Raw genomic sequence first — 20,715 nt, 5'->3', positions numbered from 1 at the left:
GCAGTCATTTGAAAAGAATGAATGATTCATCAGATGGAATTGCAAGGATTATAATTGCATTCTGTATTTTAACACAAATTGTTGCATTTAAAATAATAGTGAGGGGTGCCTGGCTGGCTTATTTGGTGGAGCATGCAGCTCTTGGTTGTGAGTTCCAGCCCCATGTTGGGTATAGAGATTACTTAAAAATTAAATCTTTAAAAAATAAAATAAATAAAATAATGGTGAAATTTTACCCATAATATTTCTCAAAAGAAGCGTCTGTTAAACTATCTTAAATTCTCTTAAGAATTTCCAGATTTGGGGGATCCCTGTGTGCCTCAGCGGTTTAGTGCCTGACTTCGGCCCAGGACATGATCCTGGAGTCCCGGGATCGAGTCCCACAGCGGACTCCCTGCATGGAGCTTGCTTCTCCCTCTGCTTGTGTCTCTGCCTGCCCCTTCCCCCATCTCATGAATAAATAAATAAAATCTTTAACAACAAAAAAGTAATAAAAAAGAATTTCCAGATTTGGGGCGCCTGGATGGCTCAGTCAGTTGGGCATTTGCCTTGTGGCTTGGGTCTGTGATCTTGGTGTCCTGGGATTAAGCTCTGAATCGTGCTCCTGCTCAGTGGGGAGTCTGCTTCTCACTCTGATCCTCCTCCCCATTTATGCTTGCTCGCTGGCTTGCTCTCAAATAAATTAAAAAAAAAAAAAAAAAAAAGAATTTCCAGATATCCTCAAAACTGCTTGAAAAACAAAAAAAAGTAATATTTCTTCCTGGTAGGGTAGACTTCAGTCATCCTTGATACTTCTCTCTCTCCACCACTGCCCCGCCTCCATCTAGTACACCAGTAAATCCTTCTCTTTCACTGGATCTCAAATCCCTACATTCTGACTACACTGCCACCATTTCATGACCAAGCTACTAAGATAGACTCCTGACTCATCCTTGTTTTCTGCTCTTGCTCTCCATGTAGCCAGCAGAAGAATCTTTTTTCTTTCTCATCATTAGTTCTAGTTAAACTTTGTATAATGGAAAATTTCAAATATGTATCAAAGTAGAGAGATGAAAGTACTTCTCATTCCACTTCAGTTATCCATTCATGCCAATCTTGTTTCATCCATTCCTCCCATCACTCCTCCTCTCTATTATTTTGAAATCCCAGACATCATATCTTTTTTTTTTTTTTAAGATTTACTTATTTTAGAGAGACCAAGAGTGCAAGTGTGCACAGGGGGCTGGGGCGGGGGGGGGGGGGGGGGATGGAGAGGGAGAGAGAAAAAAAGTCTTAAGCGGACTCCTCACTGAGTGCAGAGCCCCACTCAGGTCTCAATCTTGTGACCCTGAGATCACAATCTGAAACCAAGAGTAGGGTGCTTACCTGACTGCACCACCCAGGTGCCCCTGGACATCATATCTTTTAATCAACTTATTTGGAATTGCCCCATAGTGAAATTTTGCTTACTGGTTGGTCACAAAAAATGGGGGTTGCTGCCCCAATAGTGATGTTGTCTATCACCTTTTTATACTCTCTTTCAATTATGTTTCCTTTCATGTTTTTCAGGATATATTCCATTTCTCCCAGAAAACACTGAATATCATGTGTTCATTTCATGTTAAGTCAGTTTTTTTTTTCAGGGATGCATTATATAGGCACTCTCCTACTTTTGTACCAAATAGGTTCTTTAAAATGTGTGTGAAAGGTTGAATATGATGTGGGGTGGATGTTTAATGTTCAGCAAGCCTTAAAAATTATAAAATTCCTAATTAATGTTTTTATTTTTTTTAAGCTTTTATTTATTTATTCATGAGAGACACGAAGAGAAAAAGGCAGAGACATAAGCAGAGGGAGAAGCAGGCTCCATGCAGGAAGCCTGATGTGGAACTCCATCCCGGGACTCTGGGATCACACCCTGAGCCAAAGGCAGGTGCTCAAGCATTGAGCCACCCAGGCATCCAATATTTTAATTTTTATTATAAAATCAGTACATGATCATTATAAAATTAGATGTCAAACAATGTAGAGCAGTATGAGGTAAAAACTTAAAATCTCCCCATTTGTTCACTGATCACTTTCAGTCTCTTATTTCCAAAACTACTATCAATACTTCTTATAGGTCCTTCCAGAAAGGTTCATATATAGTCATTTAAATCCTTAATAATGTATATATCTGATCTCTTAGTTCCCTCAGTTTGTTTGAATTTAGTAAACAGAAATTGATTTTAATGTTGAACAACTAGCTTAGTGTTTTGCAAGGGGTTGAATAGGAGATAGTATGATATTGACTTTTGATCTCTTACTTTCTTGAACACTAGTTTCCTCTTGGTAAAGGAGTCTTGTGGAGACTCTGAACTCATCAACAGCTCTATGGACCTGTAAAAATCTCTTTACCATTGCTATCCAATAGAAATACAATGTGAACCACACATGTCATTTTAAATTTCCTAGTATTTGCATTAGTTAAAAATAGGAACAGGTGAAATTAATTTTAACCTTTAGTACACTATATCCAAAATATTTTTTACTAAGTTTTCAAAAGCCCATATGTATTTTATACTTTGATGACTTCTTAATTTGGATCAGTACCATTTCAAAGGCTCAGTAGTCCTGTTTGGTAGTGGCAGTTGTGTTTAGTGCAAGCCTGTTCAGAAAGGATAGAGATTGCCTCTGAAAGAGGAGTAAAGAGGATGGGGTATGTTTTTAATTTTTTTCTTTATTTCACAGTTACTGACCAAAATTTGAAATTAAAGTTTGCTGTGTTGGATATTCTAAATGATTGCCAGCTCTGGCTAGCTGTATTTAGTATCAGCACTTAAAAAAAAAAAAAATCAGTTTACATTCTTATAAAATTGAACAAAGATTAATAAATAAATATTTTTTAAATATTTTATTTATTATTCATGAGAGACACAGAGAGAGGGGCAGAGATACCGGCAGAGGGAGAAGGAGGCTCCATGCAGGCAGCCCAATGTAGGACTCAATCCCAGGATTCTGGAATCACGCCCTGAGCCGAAGGCAGATGCTCAACCACGGAGCCCCCCCAGGCGTCCCAATAAATAATATTTCTATACAAAGATGATAATCTTGCTGAAATTGAACTCTTGGCTAGTAGGCAATGTCACCCTGTGGTAGCTCACATATTCATTCATCAGCATATGAAAGATCAAATTCTAAGTAGAAAATAAGGATTAAGAGTATTAGTGTGTATAATACATTAAATTTGGGCACTTCTCATTCTGAATTTCAGGGTAAATTTAGGTACTAGCATAGTAGGAAAATTAACTGTTAAGACAGAGATAAGAATTCCTGGGAAGTCAGCAAGAGCATCCTTTTATTTTATTTTTTTTTATTTTTTTTTGTTAAGAGCATCCTTTTAATGTAATTTTGTTTTGTTTTGTTTTTAGGAGTTGCAGATGGTGTAGGAGGATGGAGAGACTATGGAGTTGATCCGTCTCAGTTCTCAGGGACTTTAATGCGGACGTGTGAACGGTTAGTAAAAGAAGGACGGTTCGTCCCGAGTAATCCCATTGGAATCCTTACTACAAGCTACTGTGAGTTGCTGCAAAATAAAGTACCTTTGCTTGGTAAGTAGATATACTATGTGTTTTCCTTTGTAAAGAAACTCAAGAGATGGTTAACAACAAAATGAAAAAAATCACTTAGCTGCCCAGCTTTTTTTCTGAAGCTCTTTATTAAACAGAGTTTGATAGAGAAGCTGTGAGCATACCAGAATACATACTACTGCTTTGAGAAAATGTAAATAGGTATAGCCAATTTGGAATTACAGAATAAAGTTAAGTGTAAATAGATAGTATGCCCTAGCAGTTCCACTTCTAGGTTTATACCTTTAGACTAGAGAAACTTGCATATCTGTGTATTAAGATAGGTACAGCTATGTTCATAGTAATATGGCTTATAACAGCAGAAAACTGGGAACAACCTAAAAAGTCTATTTATTGTAGAAAAGCACATTTTGAAAGGGAAAGACTTAAAGCTGCATGCAATGCTCAGGAACATGTTATTGAGAGAAAATAGAACACTGCAGAGTACCACCTAACAGACTCCATATTTCAAATTCAGAAACATAAAAAAGTAAAACCATATTGTTCAGGGATTCCAAAATATGATAAAAGAAGAAAGAAAAGTAAGTGGTTGTATAATTCAGGATAGTGGTTCTCTCCCAGGGAGGAAGAAAGAGAATGGTATCTGGTATGTAAAATTAAGTTGGAGAGTTCAAGTTGCAGATGGCACCCCAGACTGCTAGCAGGTAGCTGATAAGTCTATGAAATAGCATGGCACAAAATAGATCCCCGTTAATCTTGTATTGGAAAACTTCCAAATACCCAGTGTGTGTTTATCTGGTATGCTAATGGAGCATCTTTGGCTAGGCTTCTACGTTTGTTTGTTAAATGGTTTCCTGGGAACTTAACCCAACAACTTACCCAGCCTTCTGAGCAGGCTCTCAGAAGGGTATTATTAAGTTTCTGCTTATTGCCAGCATCTTACTAGAAGTAGCCTCCCTCCCTGTTACCATCCACATGGAAAATCAACCTCTGTTCAGTGTTAATGGTATCTCCTTGTTGTAAAATTTTGCCTTCGATTTAAATCTTTTACAAGAAGGGGTTCTTTCTATCACACTGCCATCTTCTGTCTCTGTGCTGTGACTAATCAGCTTTGTTTTCCTTCTAACTGAAGGGAAACCTTGTCTTGAGGTTTCAGTATACCGCTTTGTCTTAATCCGCTATTTTGGACATGCAATCTGGAGCTTGCCTGGCACAGTGAAACATCCTAGATTCTATTTTTAGCACCTCTCTGTCGACTTGCAATATGACTTTGGGCAAACTACTTAACCTTTGACCCCCTTGCTTCATTTGTTAAATGGAGGGATCTTTTTTTATGAAAAGTAACAACTCAAAGCTTCAGGCAATATTCAGAAACATGTTGAGGGAAAGAGGACATTGTAGAATACTATCTAATAGTCTTACATCTAACAAAGAGCCTATAGACACAGATTCTGGGTCCCAGCTCTCACATGTTCCCATGAGTTCTCTGCTGACAACCCCCTTATCCATTTACTGAAAAAGCAGTTGGAAAACACCTGTCCTAATTTTGCACTTTGAAAGCTTCCTTTTTTGCTGTGTTTCTTCCTTCTCCCTCCTTCCTTTCCTGTCTACGCTCATGTAGTTTGGAAATCTTAAAATAAATTTAAGGACTTACTAGAAGTTTTCTTATGCTGAATATTATAATCATTTTTTTCTCCTAAAAGACATGTTGAAATAATCCTTCATTACTATGTTTGACATACATACACTTCTCTCACCTAACACACATACCTCTCTAAGCTGTTTGTAACTAAAGCATTTTTTGACAAAGACAGCCTTATTGAACCTCAGATATAATTGCAAATGATAACTTTACAAGATTAAGTCATCTTTTTTTTAATCTGCAATTGCTAAAAAGCCTATAACACAATTCCAATATAAAGGTCAACCACATATTTCCTGAGAATCTCTTGCTGCTTTTAGATCTGGATTGACATCAGAAACCCTTAAATGGAGTTAAATCTTATGGAGCCAACATATCTTAAGAATTGAGGGGTCAATCCTAATAAGGTTCCTTCTTTCTGTGCTGCACAAAAGGTTTCACAGTTTACAAAATTAGAGCCCAGTGATAAAAATATTTTCATTTTGGGTTCCTTTCTGTATTAGTCGATGGTCTGAACATCTGACACTGTAGTTCTCAACACTTCTTTTCTTCTTTTCCTGCTTGTTCCTAAGTACATAAGAATAATGAGTTCTTCTCCCAGTATTAGGCTCTCAGGGCCTTAGCCATGTGAACACTGCAATTATTTGAAGAGGCAGAGGAGGAGTATACACTCCAAGCCTACATGATTCTGTAAGGCTGAACTTGCCTTCATTGGTGCCGCTTTGCATATTAAAGCTGTGTCATTCAGGAGGACCGTTTTGACTCTAACTCAGTGGGTGACGGTGACAGCCACCGGGGTAGCAAAATGATAGCCTGAGTATGTCAGTGAGTAATAATGAGTCAACACGAGTCCTTCCTGCCCCAGGATTTTCAGGGCTCTGCTACTCATCTGTCATTTTTCTTCCTCAGATTAATCCCATCAGCTTTAGAAGATCTTTTGTGTGGTGATTCTATTAATGAAAAATGATTAGAGTTTTTGTGCATTGAGTTAGGAAGGAAGGGTAATTGGTGATCTTACCTCTAACATAAGCTATGCAGCAGGTTATCTGGCACTAGTTAGTTACAGTACTATGTTTTTCTTGATGTTTGATGGGTAGAAACTAGATAGCTTAGCATTAGGCTATCAGGTTAGATAACAAGAAAATGGAATTTCTGAATGTTGTGATGAGATAAATGCTTAAATTTAAGTGTTTTTATATTTTATACATTTTCATCAAGGAAAATTAATAACAAATTTTCCATAATTCTATTGAATTAATATTTTAGTGATTATGCTCCCTGATTTTTCTTTCATGTATGTTTGTGAATAGAATAATGGTAATGGGGGACTCCTGGGTGGCTTAGCAGTTGAGCATCTGTGTTTGGCTCAGGGCGTGATCCCGGGGTGCTAGGATCGAGTCCCACATCAGGTTTCCCGCAGAGCCTGCTTCTCCCTCTGCCTATGTCTCTGCCTCTCTCTGTGTGTCTCTCATGAACGAATCAATAAAATCATAAAAAATAATAATAATAATGGTAATAGGAATTGTGAATATACTGTGTGCTTATAGCAGGCCCCGTGAGGTAGGTTCTTTTGCTTTTATTTCCTATTTTGTTGGAAAGAAACTGAGCCCTAGAAAGAATAAGTGACTTGCCCACCGTCACACAGCTAGAAAACGATGGAGTCCTGGGATTTAACACAGCTGGTTCCACAGCCTGTTTCTTTTGTTTTGCTTTTAACAGTCATCTTAACGATTTAGCTTTTGCCTACTGTTGGTTTATTTATTTTTTTTATTACATTAAATTTTACTTTTTTTGACGTACAATTTAAGTTGATAATACTTTTTATTTAAGAAAACTTTAATACTATCTTGAAGTCTACTTGTTTCATTTATCTTCCATTTTCAAGTATATTTCTCTAACAATTTTAGTGGCTACCAAATAGCTAACACTTATTATGTGTTGCAAGTGTTTAATATGATTTAACTAATTTTATCCTGACAAACAACACTAAGAGCTAGTTTCACATTCTCCCTATTTTGTAAATGAGGAAACAGGTGCAAAGAGGTTAAGTAATTTGCCCCAGGTCACACAGCTAGTAAGTTAACAGAGCCAGCATTCAGATGCAGGCAGGCTGACTCGAGTCTACACTCCCAAGTATTATATGATAGCGTATAACCTTCTATTGCATGGATGTACTATAATTTATTTAACCAGTCCCTTAATTTTAGATGTTGAGGTTGTTCTCAGTTCTTCTTGATCTTAAACAGTGTTTTTGTACTAATTTTGTTTACATCTCTAGTTGTTTCTTAGGAATTGCTAAATCAGAGGATATGCACTTTTTTCAAAGTTATGCTGCCCTTTAGAAAGAAGGCTGTGTAGTTTTATTCTCTTGCCATCATGGAATAAGAGCACGTTCCCTGGACTCTTGCCAACACCATGCAGTACCCTTTTTTGGCTTTTGTTAAACTGACAGGCAAAATGGCTACTAGTATGATGATGATGTTTTTTATATACTTACCATTTACATTTACTTCTTGGTGAACTGTTTATTTTTCTACTTTGCCATTTTTTCTGTAGGTGTAAGTTTAAATTTTAGTACTTGAAAGCAGTCTTACTAGTTGTACATCAGCTTTTCAGTCTTGGGAAGGTCATGTGAGCTGTGGGCTACAAAGGGCTACAAAGGTACACAGAAGGCTACAAAGGGCTACAAAGGTACACAGAGGGCTACAAAGGTACACAGAAGCTTTTTGCTTTCTGCTTAGAATGTGGTCTCTTCCCTCTGAACATGAGTAGTTTCTATAAAGTGAACAGGATGATTCCATAGGCTACTTGGGAAAATTGGTCTTGTCACTTCATAGTGAGTCTCCAGTGAAGTTTCTTCATGACCTCAACAGATGGAAATCTGGTTAAAAATTGTAGTTATATCCCTGTCTTAAATTTTAGTGAATTTTGCGGAGAAGCCTTCCTGCCAGTGACTAATAAGAAATGTCAGGAAAACATAACATTCTTATTCTGGCATTTAAGTATTAAAACTTAATACCTCCACAACATGCTTTTGAGCATTTGGCATAGATTATAGAACTACTGAAATGAAATAGTATAATTAAATACCAGCCATTTTTATTTGTTTTCTATGTTTCCAAATGGAAGAATTCAGACTTCAGAGGCTTGCATACTATATATAATATAAATAAATCCCTTTTTTTTACCCCATCGTATTGACCCTGATCAGGTTACTATTGCTATTTGTTGGAGATAGGAGCATGACTAAGACAGGCAAAGAAGGTTCCAATGTGGCATGTTGCTTTTTGAGATGATGGAATCAAAATGTGGATGCAAAGATAGCCTAGGAAGAGAAAATAAATGGAGATCATTTTTGTTTCTAGGTAGCAGTACTGCCTGCATCGTGGTGCTGGACAGAACTAGCCACCGCTTACACACAGCAAACCTGGGTGATTCAGGCTTTCTGGTTGTCAGGGGTGGTGAAGTTGTGCACCGATCAGATGAGCAGCAGCATTACTTCAACACTCCATTCCAGCTCTCAATTGCACCACCTGAAGCCGAAGGAGTCGTCCTGAGTGACAGGTAATCTCCCCTGTTGGTCATTAAGGGTGAGCAGGGCATGGCTCACCTGCATTCTTCTCCCATCCCTCTTAACTACAGTGGAGATGGGCATTTTTGTCATGTGAGATTAGAAGGCACAACGAGAATACTCTCACCAAAAGGACCTTTTAGTTTGACTTTGAAAGATATTTTGCTGGCTCCTGCAGCCAAGTTGAATTCAAATAAACACCCAATAATTTGACAAGACTGAAAATCTCTTCAAGCTTACAGAATATCAGTTTTTCGTACCAAAACCAACATATGGTTATATTTGTTAAATTGTGCTGGAGAAATGAGTCATTGTCCATGCATGCCATTGCCTGTACGATATTTTGCATATGTTGTTAGGGAAGAGTTCAAATAGACATCTGCTTTATTTATCAGAATAACTTCCTGATTCTAAGGGCCTCCTATTATATGCATCACATAGAACTTTTAAATTGTCAAGACATTTTCAAGACAATAACTACTCTTTTGAATCAACTTTTACAGTTTATCTTTTCTAAGATGAGAGTACAGAGTAAAGCTAAGACAGTCTCCTATTCCTCTGCCTTTAACAACTTTATAGGACCTGGCACAAACCTTGCCGTGATTCATAAATGTTGCTAAATGGGTAATGAACCTTGTGTAAAAATAGAAGTAGTCTTGCAAGTGCCTACTGTCTCTACCTAATAGTTCTTTTTTTTTTTTTAAGATTTTATTTATTTATTTATTCATGAGAGACACAGAAAGAGAGACAGACAGAGACCTAGGCAGAGGGAGAAGCAGGCTCCATGCAAGGAGCCCAATATAGAGCTTGATCCCGGATCCTGGGATCACACCCTGAGCCAAAGGCAGAGGCTCAACCACTGAGCCACCCAGGTGCCCAACGATAGACTTTTGATGGACAATCCTGAATACCTAATTATATAATACTTATTACAAGTTTAAAAACGGCAGTGGCAACTGCCATTTTATCTTAGTTTGCACTCAAGATTCTTAATAAGAACTATCAAGTAGAGGGACGTGGCTTAGTGGTTGAGCATCTGCCTTTGGCTCAGGTCATGATCCCGGAGTCCCCAGATCCAGTCTCGCATCAGGGTCCCAGCACGGAGCCTGCTTCTCCCTCTGCCTATGTCTCTGCCTTTCTCTGTATCCCTCATGAATAAATAAATAAAATCTTTAAAAAGAAAGAAAAAGACAGACAATTGCTGACTACTTAGAAGGAAGCATTTTTTTTTTTTTATGTCAGGTTAGGGTAGGTTACCATAACTGGAGGAATATTTCATTATAGGCCCTTCTTCAGTTGGCTGTAATATATATTCATATTCGCCATATTGGAATGAGGAGAAAGCAAAACCCCAAGGGCTTGGTGGATACCAGGTTCAACTAACAGTTACAGAGAGCAGTGTTTTAATTTTCTCTTATTTGATTCTTGTTGTTTGGCTTCTGAGTGCTAGAGCTGCCCTGCCATATCTCACACACTATCTTTGGGACCATCTGATTAGGGCAGTACTCTGCCTGGCCTGCCAGTGAGGTGGAGGTTGCTTCCCTGGAACCCACAGACAGCTTGTGAGCATGTGACTTCAGCTCGTGTTTCAGTGCAGTCAAAAGTTTCCAGCGGCACAGTATGTTCAATCAAAATGGGCAAAACTGCAGCTGGCGGAACACCAAGCTCATGGGTGGGAGTGTTGGGAGAAGAGGACAGACTGTCCAATGGTAGCGAGCCTCGGCAGGCGGGATAGCAGAGGACACTCCTAGGGAAGAAAAACCTCAGCATAAAATAGAACTTCACTGCCAACCTGGTCATTAATCTAAACTGCTAGAATCTGATTTGTTTCCAAAGTCTGAGCAACTGGGAAGTATCTTGTATTGTTTTTCTTTATTCCACAGAAGAAATCGACCTGGTTTCCATCAGCTTTACAGTCTTTTTCCTCTGCTGCAAGATAGCATTTACATCCTATTTTACCTAGTTCCTCTTATCTAGAAAATATAATTTTAACCTTAATTTACAGGTTTTCCTTTAGTAACTGTGTTTACAAAGTGGTTGTGGTAGAAATGTGTGAGTGAAAGTTCCTTGCCAAAGCCCATCACAGAACTTTTAAACGCTATTTCTTTCCTCAGTCAAGAGAGGGTGAACCAAAAATTTTCTGTGTACTTTGTGTAGATCTCTCGTAGGCATTGGTGGGTTGTTTGTTTTTATGTTTTCTCCTCACATATTTTATAACATGTCAGTTACATAAGTTTTGAGGTCTTCCTGTCAAGTTTAGGGTACTTTGGTTCTGGCTCCTCCTTTCTGGGTCAGTGTGTAAATTTTTTCTTTGCACTTGTTGCCTAATTATAGGTTGAGGCAGACTTAGATATTTCATCTTTCCCTACCTTGGAGGCTTGGATTCAGTGAAGCTAGCCTTTGGAAATGGCTGAGAACCAGCCTTTGAGAGGGCCATTAACTCTTTGAATATACAATCTTTTCTCCCCACCTGGTGTCCCTTCCCTACCCCCCAGTTCTGGTATCTGCTTTCATCAAGTTAGAGAAAAAAAATCTCCCATCTATCTTTTTTAAAGTTTTATACTAAGATGTAGTGAAAAACCTACCTCCTATCTCATCCCCAGCAACACAGTTTCTCTCAGAGACAGCCAATCTATTTCTTGCGTCATTCCAGATTTATTCTCTGCATATAGAAGCATCTGTATCTATGGATCTTCCCCTGACACACACACACACTGTTCCTTTCTTCATTAACAATATATTAAGGAGGTTCCCCTCCCACACAATTTGGAGGGTTATTTACTTTGTTTTCTTCCTTTATTAGATATTTCTTCAGGATCTACTATGTGCCACACACACTAATAATTAAATACTTATGTGTGGTGAGCATTCTTTAAGCCCTGAGAGACCAGACCTTATTCTGCCTTACTAGTCCACACTAGTAATAATACACTTGTGATAATACTAGTAACTACTAGTATATAGTAAGTACAGTGTAGGCATTTCATGTGAATTCTTACAGTATCTGTATTTGCAGGCTCTTTTCCAGAGTGCTCTATTGTTCCACTATGCTGCAGCCTCCTGAGAGCCAGAGTCAAGCCTGAAGGGAAACTGATGAGTAGAAAATGAATAAGAGAGGATGGAATTTGGCTGTAAATAATTAGGAAATAAAGACTCATTTCTACTAGGACTTTAGAGGCATGTTAGAAAAGAACCCTTCCTTCTTTTAAGCCATATGTGACTAATCATCAAACTCAGTTTTACTTAGTAGTTTTAGTTAAGCTTTTGAAATATTTATATCAGATTCTTCAATTAATTTTTTTCAAGGTTAGGGATTTCAAAATGACTAGTTTTTATTATTGATTCTGTTATTATAAATTGCCTTTTTTTTAAAGCCTTATTACATTGTAACCTAGTGCCTGTTGAAAACTTTGAACCTTATCTCTGAAGGCCTCTCGTAACTTTGCCCCATCCTGTCCTTGTCACAGCCCGGATGCTGCTGATAGCACATCTTTTGATGTCCAGTTAGGAGACATTATCCTGACAGCAACAGATGGACTTTTTGACAACATGCCTGATTATATGATTCTCCAGGAGCTAAAAAAATTAAAGGTAATTAACTCAAAGGTTGGTTCGTGGAAACAGTGGCCCTCTCTGGGCAGCTAGGTTTTATTGGTTTAATTGTATTATCTCTTTTTGTAGTTTTGGAAAAGACTGTTTTGAGAATTTAGGAAAATAATGGTTCTGGTCATTCAAGCAATTGTAAATGGAAATATTCACAATTGGAGAACTTGAGGGAAAAAGAGATTTCTCCCCCATACCTATAGTAAAGTGGTAAAGGTAGGAAAGCCCAGATGAGAAATTTCTTGTATTTTTTTTTTAAGATTTAATTTATTGATTCATGAGAGAGACAGAGAGAGAGAGAGAGAGAGAGGGAGAAGCAGGCTCCACGCAGAGAGCCTGATGTGGGACTTGATCCGGGGTCTCCGGGATCATGTCGTGGGCTGCAGGCAGCGCTAAACCGCTGCGCCATCGGGGCTGCCCAATTTCTTGTATTTTTAATGGTATTGGCTCCTGATTGTCTTTTTCTCCTCTCATTCTTTTAACAAACCCAGCAGGTGTTGAGGTTGGGAAAGACAGGAAATCGCCATACCAGAGCCAGCCAAGGGCAGCAGGCAGCTAGGGGCCTTGATATGATCTGAACTGTCACCAGTAATGAAACAGTTCAGACTTGGCCCATACAGAGAGTGGAAGGAAGTGAAAACCAGTTTTTCCATATTTTCCTGGCTTTGTAAGAGTACAAACTCTAGGGGAAATTAGTGTTTTCCTATGTTCTTACCACTAAGCAGTGTGACTTTAAGTTTTTAAAATTGTTAAGCAGTGTTTTCCTCACCTTTAAAATGGGGGTTACCACAGGTCCACTTTATAGGGTTGTGCTGAGGGTTAATTAAGACTGCATATGAAATCCTCAGAGTCGTGCCTCATCTGCGGAATGCAGTAAAAGGTCAGGTGCTTACATGGTGCTGATACTGTGCTCTGTGTGGTGATGGGGTGGTAAGTAGAAGTATCACATTCCCTCCCTATATGGAGCTTATATTTCTAGGGGAGGGAGACAGAAAATACAGAGAAAGAAATATATGGTGAATGTTGGTAGTAAATAAGAAAAATAAAGCAGGGTAATGGAACAGAGAATAAAGAGGGCTGCTATTTTAGAAATTGGGTAGGGAAGACTTTTTGAGGAGGTGACATTGAAGCAGTGGCCTTTTATTATTTATACTGAAACTATCCCAAATCTTAGAATGTTAGAGCTAAAATGGACCTTGTTTCCCATCCCCATTTTACAGATGAGAAAGTTGAAGCAGCAAGCATAAGGGTATGACTCAAGATTACACAGCTAAACAAGAATCTTTCATCATGCTATAAAATTCTAAAGGTATTTTCGGTAGGACAACTGGCAGCTCTTACTCAAAGAGCAAATTATGGTTGGCCAGGGTTGCATTCCTAAACAAGGAAACTTTTGAGGTCATCCCTAAAGTGCTATCAAAATCCACCTTTTCAGTCCCATCCAATTTTAGCAAGAATACCTTAAGAATTCCAAGTGGGGAAAAAAGCAAAAATGAAAATCCAGACTTTAGGACCCAAGGCCATCCTAGCAAAGGGTGACATCCGATTGACATCTTGTGCAGGCAGCACTCACTTGTGGTCTTGTTCATTTTACTGAATATGTAATGTTGTAATGTCTTCTCTAACTATAATATAACTTAAATGGTGGAAATTGTGGTTAGATAAATGTTACTGTCTCAAAAAGTGATATCTGCAAGAAGTATACTTACACGCAGAAATCATATGAGGCATTTTGGTAAAAATAACTCCTTCATCCTTTCATCTTAGAATTCCAATTATGAAAGTATACAACAGACGGCAAGAAGCATTGCTGAGCAAGCCCATGAGCTGGCCTATGACCCAAATTATATGTCACCTTTTGCACAATTTGCATGTGACAACGGATTGAATGTGAGAGGTAAGCATTCCTTAGGAAGGTCATAGGGACTAACTGGGGACATAGTAGGATGGGAGCATTCTGGGCTCTGTGGTGCAGTAAACTAGCATACTGGGGTGAGACGGTGACGTGTCCTGTTCCAGCTGTGAACCCATAGCTTTGAGCAAGGTCAGCAGGCCCTAACACTGGAGGATTAGAGCAAGTGCATGTCACCATGTCTTCCTCACAGAGGATGCCCTCCAGAACGGAACTTCATTGGCTGTAGAGGCAGGTGGAACCTGAAGCCCTTTATTGCCACCACTGCACTGCCTGGACCTGAGCCCAGAAGGCCTCCAAGTCCGCCTAGAGGCCCTGGACATTCCTAACAGTTTAACATTCTGCCCTTCACGGGTCTGACATTTCACTTCTCCCTTCCTCTGGCTTTGTGGGACTCGTTGACAATATTTGCCTGCCAAATTACCACAGCAGATTTTGAAGAGGGAAGCAATGTTAAACTGTCCTTGCCTAAGTCCTCCTCTCTACTGAATGATACGTAACTTGGGAGCAGGCCAGTAGCTCAGTCTTAGAGCTGGGATGACATGTTGGTGCTATCATATCAGAACTCATGGAGTTGGTCAGTTTCTTGCTGATACAATATTATGACATGTAAAGCATTTCTTAGCCCTCCAGGAAGTACTAAAATAGAAAAAAGCACATGCCATAGCTGTTTGGCAGATTAGAATACAAGACTATTCCTAGTTTCAAAACATTAGATATGTTTGTCCAAATTAGGATTGTCAGTAGAAGCATGTAACTTTCTCGTCAGGCAGAATTTATCTTAACCAGATTTTGTCTCTACTGTGATTGCTATAAACAGAGGATATGGTGGCCATTTTAATGGAGCGCCTGTTGTAAAGAAGCAGTGAAGATTTTTTTAGACTTCATATAATTAAGTTACATGTAATTTTTTTAAACTATTTCACTTTATCAAATATGTTTTTTCTACTAGAGATCAAACCAAACCTCTCTGAATCGCAAGCATTTGTCCTCTTAGTACTTTTTTAGGCTTACATTTTTAATTGACTTTTCCTTTTAAGATGTACGAAGACATTGTCATTTTCATTTTCATTTTAGGTGGAAAGCCAGATGACATCACTGTCCTTCTTTCAATAGTGGCTGAGTATACAGACTGACTTGCCTTAGTGTCAGCTCTGGCCTTCCTTTCATCTTCCCAAATTCTCCCCTGCCATGTGTGCTGATCCTGCTGGCAGGACCATGTTTCTTTGCCACTGATCTCAATGGCCAGTGATGTAAAGCCTTTGCTTGTCTTTTTGAGACATGGTTGAGATCTTCGTGGAGAACCACTACTGTCATTCACTAGCTCATATCTGCCAGCCATTTTGAAGAGAAGCAAGATGTGAAGATCGACCTTCACTTCTTACCATCCTTTTTCATGATGGGATGGAGGTTTTCAACACCAACATGGCTATTATGTTTCAAAAATGGTTTAAGTATTGAAAATGAGTGATGTTGGTAAAGTGAATTCAAAATTACAATGCGTAAAAGGAATTTTAAAAGTTTAACACAAATTGTATGTTATGGTACATCTACTAGAAACATGCATTTACATTATCATCAAAAGAAATGTTAAACGTGTACTATACATACAGTCTTTGTTATGATGATTGGGTGTGGCTTTATGTTTTCATTATAAACTCCTATTTTTCAGGGGCTTATAATTCTGCTCTAAAACCTTGCTCTGGATTATGAAATCTTCATCCTAGGAGCTTTTTTGTTACAAATCAGAAGAAAAATTCAGTTTAATTTTGTTGATGCAAATGGTTTTTGGTTTTTAAAATATGCCTAATTGTGCTCCTGATGAGGAAAGTTTTGGCAGTTTATTGATTAGTCCAAATCACAGGCTGATGGCCTGATCTGCTGGAGGGGTTGGGGAGACTCCCTGCCAAATTTTTTCAGTGGAAATATTAAGATCATAAAACTCCTCAAAGCCAAGAAATGTAATGTTATGGCTGAAATTCCCCCCAGCTGTCTGATACAATAACCCTGTGCAGGAGCCCTCTCCCTACAGGCCTAATAGAAAATGGACAGCTGTAACTGAATTTTGTTGGGTTTTGATGGTCCTGCTACTGCTAGTCTCACTCTCAGACTTTTCATTACTAGCCTTGCTATCCGTAGAGCATGCACCAAATTCAGGGAGTCCGTATGGAAAGAGCACCGTGGGCAGTGGCAACAGCACAAGAGTTCACGAAGAAAACTCCTAGGGATGATCTGACATTTGCATTGCCCTACACAGAAATTTAGGGGTTTCTGAATCAAGCTTAATGTTTACAGTTCCCGAATAGCCATCTTGCAGTGTATAGTTTCCTTATAAAACTACCCCGCATTCAGTTCTCCCTTTATCTGCAAGCTCAAACTTATTTTTAAGGTTTGTGTACAAGTCGACTGCTGTAAAGATATATATTTTTGGGTCAGTTTTTTTTCCTTCATTAACTTGGTGGTAGAAAAAATATATACTTAGAAATCCTTAAATTAAAGCCATGTTTTATATATAAGTCAGGTAACATTGGTGTATAGATGAGAATGCAATTAAACCTGATGAGGATCTACTGGAGGAGAATACAGAAAGTGTCTTTCTCTCAAGGAGATACTTATTCCCTGGTTTATTGCATTAAAACTTATGTTTGAGGTTACCTCAACTTGTTTTAAAAGATTTTGTTTTGTGAACTTGTACTGTATATTTGAGTAACTGTCAAGCTTTTGTTTTATTTAAAATTGTTTAACATGTACCATGTACATGTCATTACTATATTTCAATGCATCATGCTTGTAACAGGCATTTCATTTATAATAAGAATGAGTTATTCATTTGTAAGCTGTTCAGTAATTTATCTACTATTCCTAAATTGGCATAATGTTAGATATCTATTTTGAATCACCTTTAATTACATGTCAGAATGCCTTAACTACCCTAACTTGACAAAACAGAATTATTTGGTAGAGAAAATAGCAGACAGGGAGGGGAGGGATGGGTGGAGGGAGACTCCATTTAAATAATGAGTACCCATCGTGCTATGATAAAACATGGAAGCGTGAGTGGCAAGTGGCGGGGTATTTATTTTGCACAAACTGTTGCAGTCTCTGTGTATTTAAAAAGTAAAGAAAGTTGCATCCAGAAGGGTTTTGTTGAAAGGAATACATTTATATTTGGGCTGGCAATTTCAGTTCTTTTGTTTGGGTTTTTAATTATATCTGGTCAGAGGTATGTCGCCTTATGATCTGGATCTATTTTGCATTAATTTTCCAATGCTTACATTTAATTCCTTGTAAGAGCAATGCTGGTCAAGTCACTGGCTTTTTTCTGCTCTTATTAACCCATCAAACAGTCTTTATAACGCTAGATTGGTGGTCTTTTACACAACTCATTTAATCAATTCAGTTATTTGTTTTTTTGGCTTTTTTTGAGAAATGACCATTAGAAATCAACAATGTGTTTGTGTCAGTGATATTGGAAACAGTGGGACAAGAACTGAGTTTCACAATGGAACTGACTTTGGACCTGGCCCATAGATTAGTGACACAGAATACTTTCTCTATTTTATTTTTGCCCTGTCCTTTGTATGTTATGCACTTAATTTTATGACCGCCGGGGTGGGTTGGGGGTGGGAGGGGTGATGATCAGTTGGAGTGCTGCTTACAAGTAACTCTCCTTCCACTCCCAGAAGTCAGAGGCTCTGCTGGACCCATACTGGAATATTCCAGGTCACAGAATCCAAGTCTCTGTGGGGTGTGACTGAGATATACCACTTGGTGGGTCTGATTCTGAACTTAATGTGTGTTAATTGTATTTTAAATCAAGCAGTATAAAATACATACACATTTGCCTCATGTACTGGACTTTTATAACAAAAGAGAATTTGGATTTCTAACTTACAAATGGCAAATTATTTATCCCTCTCTGGATGCACCAAAGACCAGTAAAAGTTTATAGCTTTTCCATCTATATTTATAAAGCAATACTGTATTATAAAAATCAATATTTTTATCACATGCTTGAAATTTTTATTTTATTCTGTTTTAAAATGTGCACTCTAAACATATCAGAACCTTATTTCTTCCTGTGAATTTAAGCTGCCTGCGCACAAAAAATTTACTGAATGGATAATACAGTAGAGTCTATAGGCTCTTAAAAAACTGAAGAAATGGGGGTGGGGGAAACCAGTTATTTGTCCTGAATTACTGTACTGGCTTGACATGGTTGATAGGTACTAAATCACAAAAGAATCCATTCCAGGTATGCATGTCTGGGGGGAGGGGGGGCTGTGTCTAGAGTAGAAACTACATTTCAAGCTTTGCATGATGGGAGAGTGTGTCTCCTCTCCTATCAGCTGCATTTTTCTGGCTAGAACAGTAGCCTTCAGTACCACCAACCTACCACATCGAGTAACAAGGCAGGAATTGTGGGAATTCACTGAGTCAGTTTTCAGCATTTTGGAGATTGTAAACAAGATTGGCTAGAACTGTAAATGTTTGTACTTTCGAATAAGTTCATGGTTCCTTGTCACCTTATACCAGCGCTCTTTGGTAGAAGCTACAGCATCCAATTTCCCTGGAAAAAAATCACATTTCTCAATATATAAATGTTAATTTAATTTGTATGTATACATATATATAAATCTGCTTATAAAATTGAAAATATGAAGCAGAAAGCATTTGGATTCTATTTGTTTAAAAATATTTTTTGCAAAATTGAACTTCTCAACTAAAAATCAACAGTGTCCATGTCAAAATTTTAAGTTAGCAGGTAGTTTGTGGCAAAGATGGCTAAATACTGAAGCAAATTTGAATTTGTGTATACTAATGAGCTGCTTTTTTCTGTTGAGACTATCATTATTTGTCTTACCCAAGAGGCAATGACCTGAATTGGATGTCTGAAATATAACTTATGCAGGAATAGTTCTGTAAATACATTTAAATAAACTGTAAAGATATTTAATAAATATAGTATTTATACTAATCTGTGTAACTTCTCTTAATTTGAACCGTAACTAAGACACCAGCCCTAGACATTCTGTTGGGTCTCTGTCACGTCCTCATTTCCAAGCCTCTTAGTCATTCTAACAGAGACTCCTTACTTCGTAGCTATCATTTTCTGTCTTATTAGTTTATCCCCCTTAGCTCTTTATCACCAGCTGGTTTACTACATCAGTTTAGTTGCCCCCAAAATTCCATCAAAATGGACTGATTATTGAATGTAAAATATAGACGTTTTCCCAATTGATAAGGATTTTGCATCTTTCAAATGGTAAGGAATGAAACCACAAAAAAACTGATGTCATTTAAACTTAACATTCTGTATGTAAATTCTAAAACTCAGATTCTATGCCATTTAATACTGTAACTATCTTTTCCAGACTGATGTTGCATCCAGGCAATTACTGATGATGATGCCTTCACAACCTACATACACCCCTCTGCCCTTTTCAGTGAGAACCAGAAACTTCATCCTCTGCAAGGAGACCTGTAGTTACCCGGGTATACATGCTCTCCTTGTCGTCATCTGCGTTTTCAGGAATACGTGAAATTCAGTGTTAATCATCAGTGTAAGCATAAGATATGTAAATCTTTAGCCTACAGTATGGAAGGACTTGAAATTATGTGGGCATTGCCAATTTCTACAAAAAGCTCAGTGAAAGCCCATTTTCATTCATTGAGGAACATTTTGAGACAAACTTGAGTTTTTATTAGGTTATTGTGGGTAGCTCTGACTCAGTACTAAGCTACAAGAGCCAAATTCATTCTGATTTTAGTTAGAACTCTGTTCACAGTTCTAAAGTTTACTAATTCACTCAGCCACCTTTGTGTATGAATTCCTCACAAGATGTAAAGTACAACTGCTTGCCAGTTAACATTTTCTTTGTTGGTTTCACATAAACTTCATAGAAAGATGTTACAGAAGTCAGGAGTTTGTCAGGTTATAACTGACTATAAACAGGTTTGGGGGAGGGAGAGGCATGCATCATATTATGTAACAATGGTTTGTGCCAGATTTTTTAATCTGTTCAGGTAAGAAGCTAATTTTTTTTTTTTTTAAGATTTTATTTTTTATTCATGAGAGACACACAGAGAGAGGCAGAGACACAGGCAGAGGAAGAAGCAGGCTCCACACAGGGAGCCTGATGTGGGACTCAATCATGCGACTCCAGGATCTCCCCCTGGGCTGAAGGCAGGCGCTAAATCTGAGCCACCCAGGGATCCCCAAGAAGCTAATTCTTAAAGGGGCAAGGAACAGAAACATTCATCATCTGTCTCATTTTACTCCAAACCTAGGCTCTCAAAAGTGGAGGTTGCTGCTCTATGTCAGATAATACAGAAATAATTTTTTGCCATCAATTCCATTAAATTATTTTCTGCATCACACTGTGAAATATAAGAATCACATATGAAAATCAGAACCATTTAAGGCTAGAAAATAAAA

At 38.1% G+C, this 20,715-nt stretch overlaps 1 protein-coding gene across 1 annotated transcript in view; it reads left to right on the top strand.

The window, feature by feature from the left end:
• Positions 1-19,254, top strand: part of PPTC7 (protein phosphatase targeting COQ7) — a 40,107-nt gene extending 20,853 nt beyond the window's left edge. Inside the window, exons 2-6 of the mRNA XM_026018814.2 lie at positions 3,390-3,569; positions 8,556-8,754; positions 12,229-12,352; positions 14,132-14,261; positions 15,354-19,254. Coding sequence (XP_025874599.1) covers positions 3,390-3,569; positions 8,556-8,754; positions 12,229-12,352; positions 14,132-14,261; positions 15,354-15,412 — 692 coding nt within the window. The 3' untranslated portion in view covers positions 15,413-19,254. The remainder of the gene's footprint in view (positions 1-3,389; positions 3,570-8,555; positions 8,755-12,228; positions 12,353-14,131; positions 14,262-15,353) is intronic.
• Positions 19,255-20,715: the final 1,461 nt, after the last annotated feature.

Source organism: Vulpes vulpes, chromosome 10, assembly GCF_048418805.1.
Source record: "Vulpes vulpes isolate BD-2025 chromosome 10, VulVul3, whole genome shotgun sequence".
NCBI classification, from domain to species: Eukaryota; Metazoa; Chordata; class Mammalia; order Carnivora; family Canidae; genus Vulpes; species Vulpes vulpes.
This window is presented reverse-complemented; position numbering and strand designations above follow the sequence as displayed.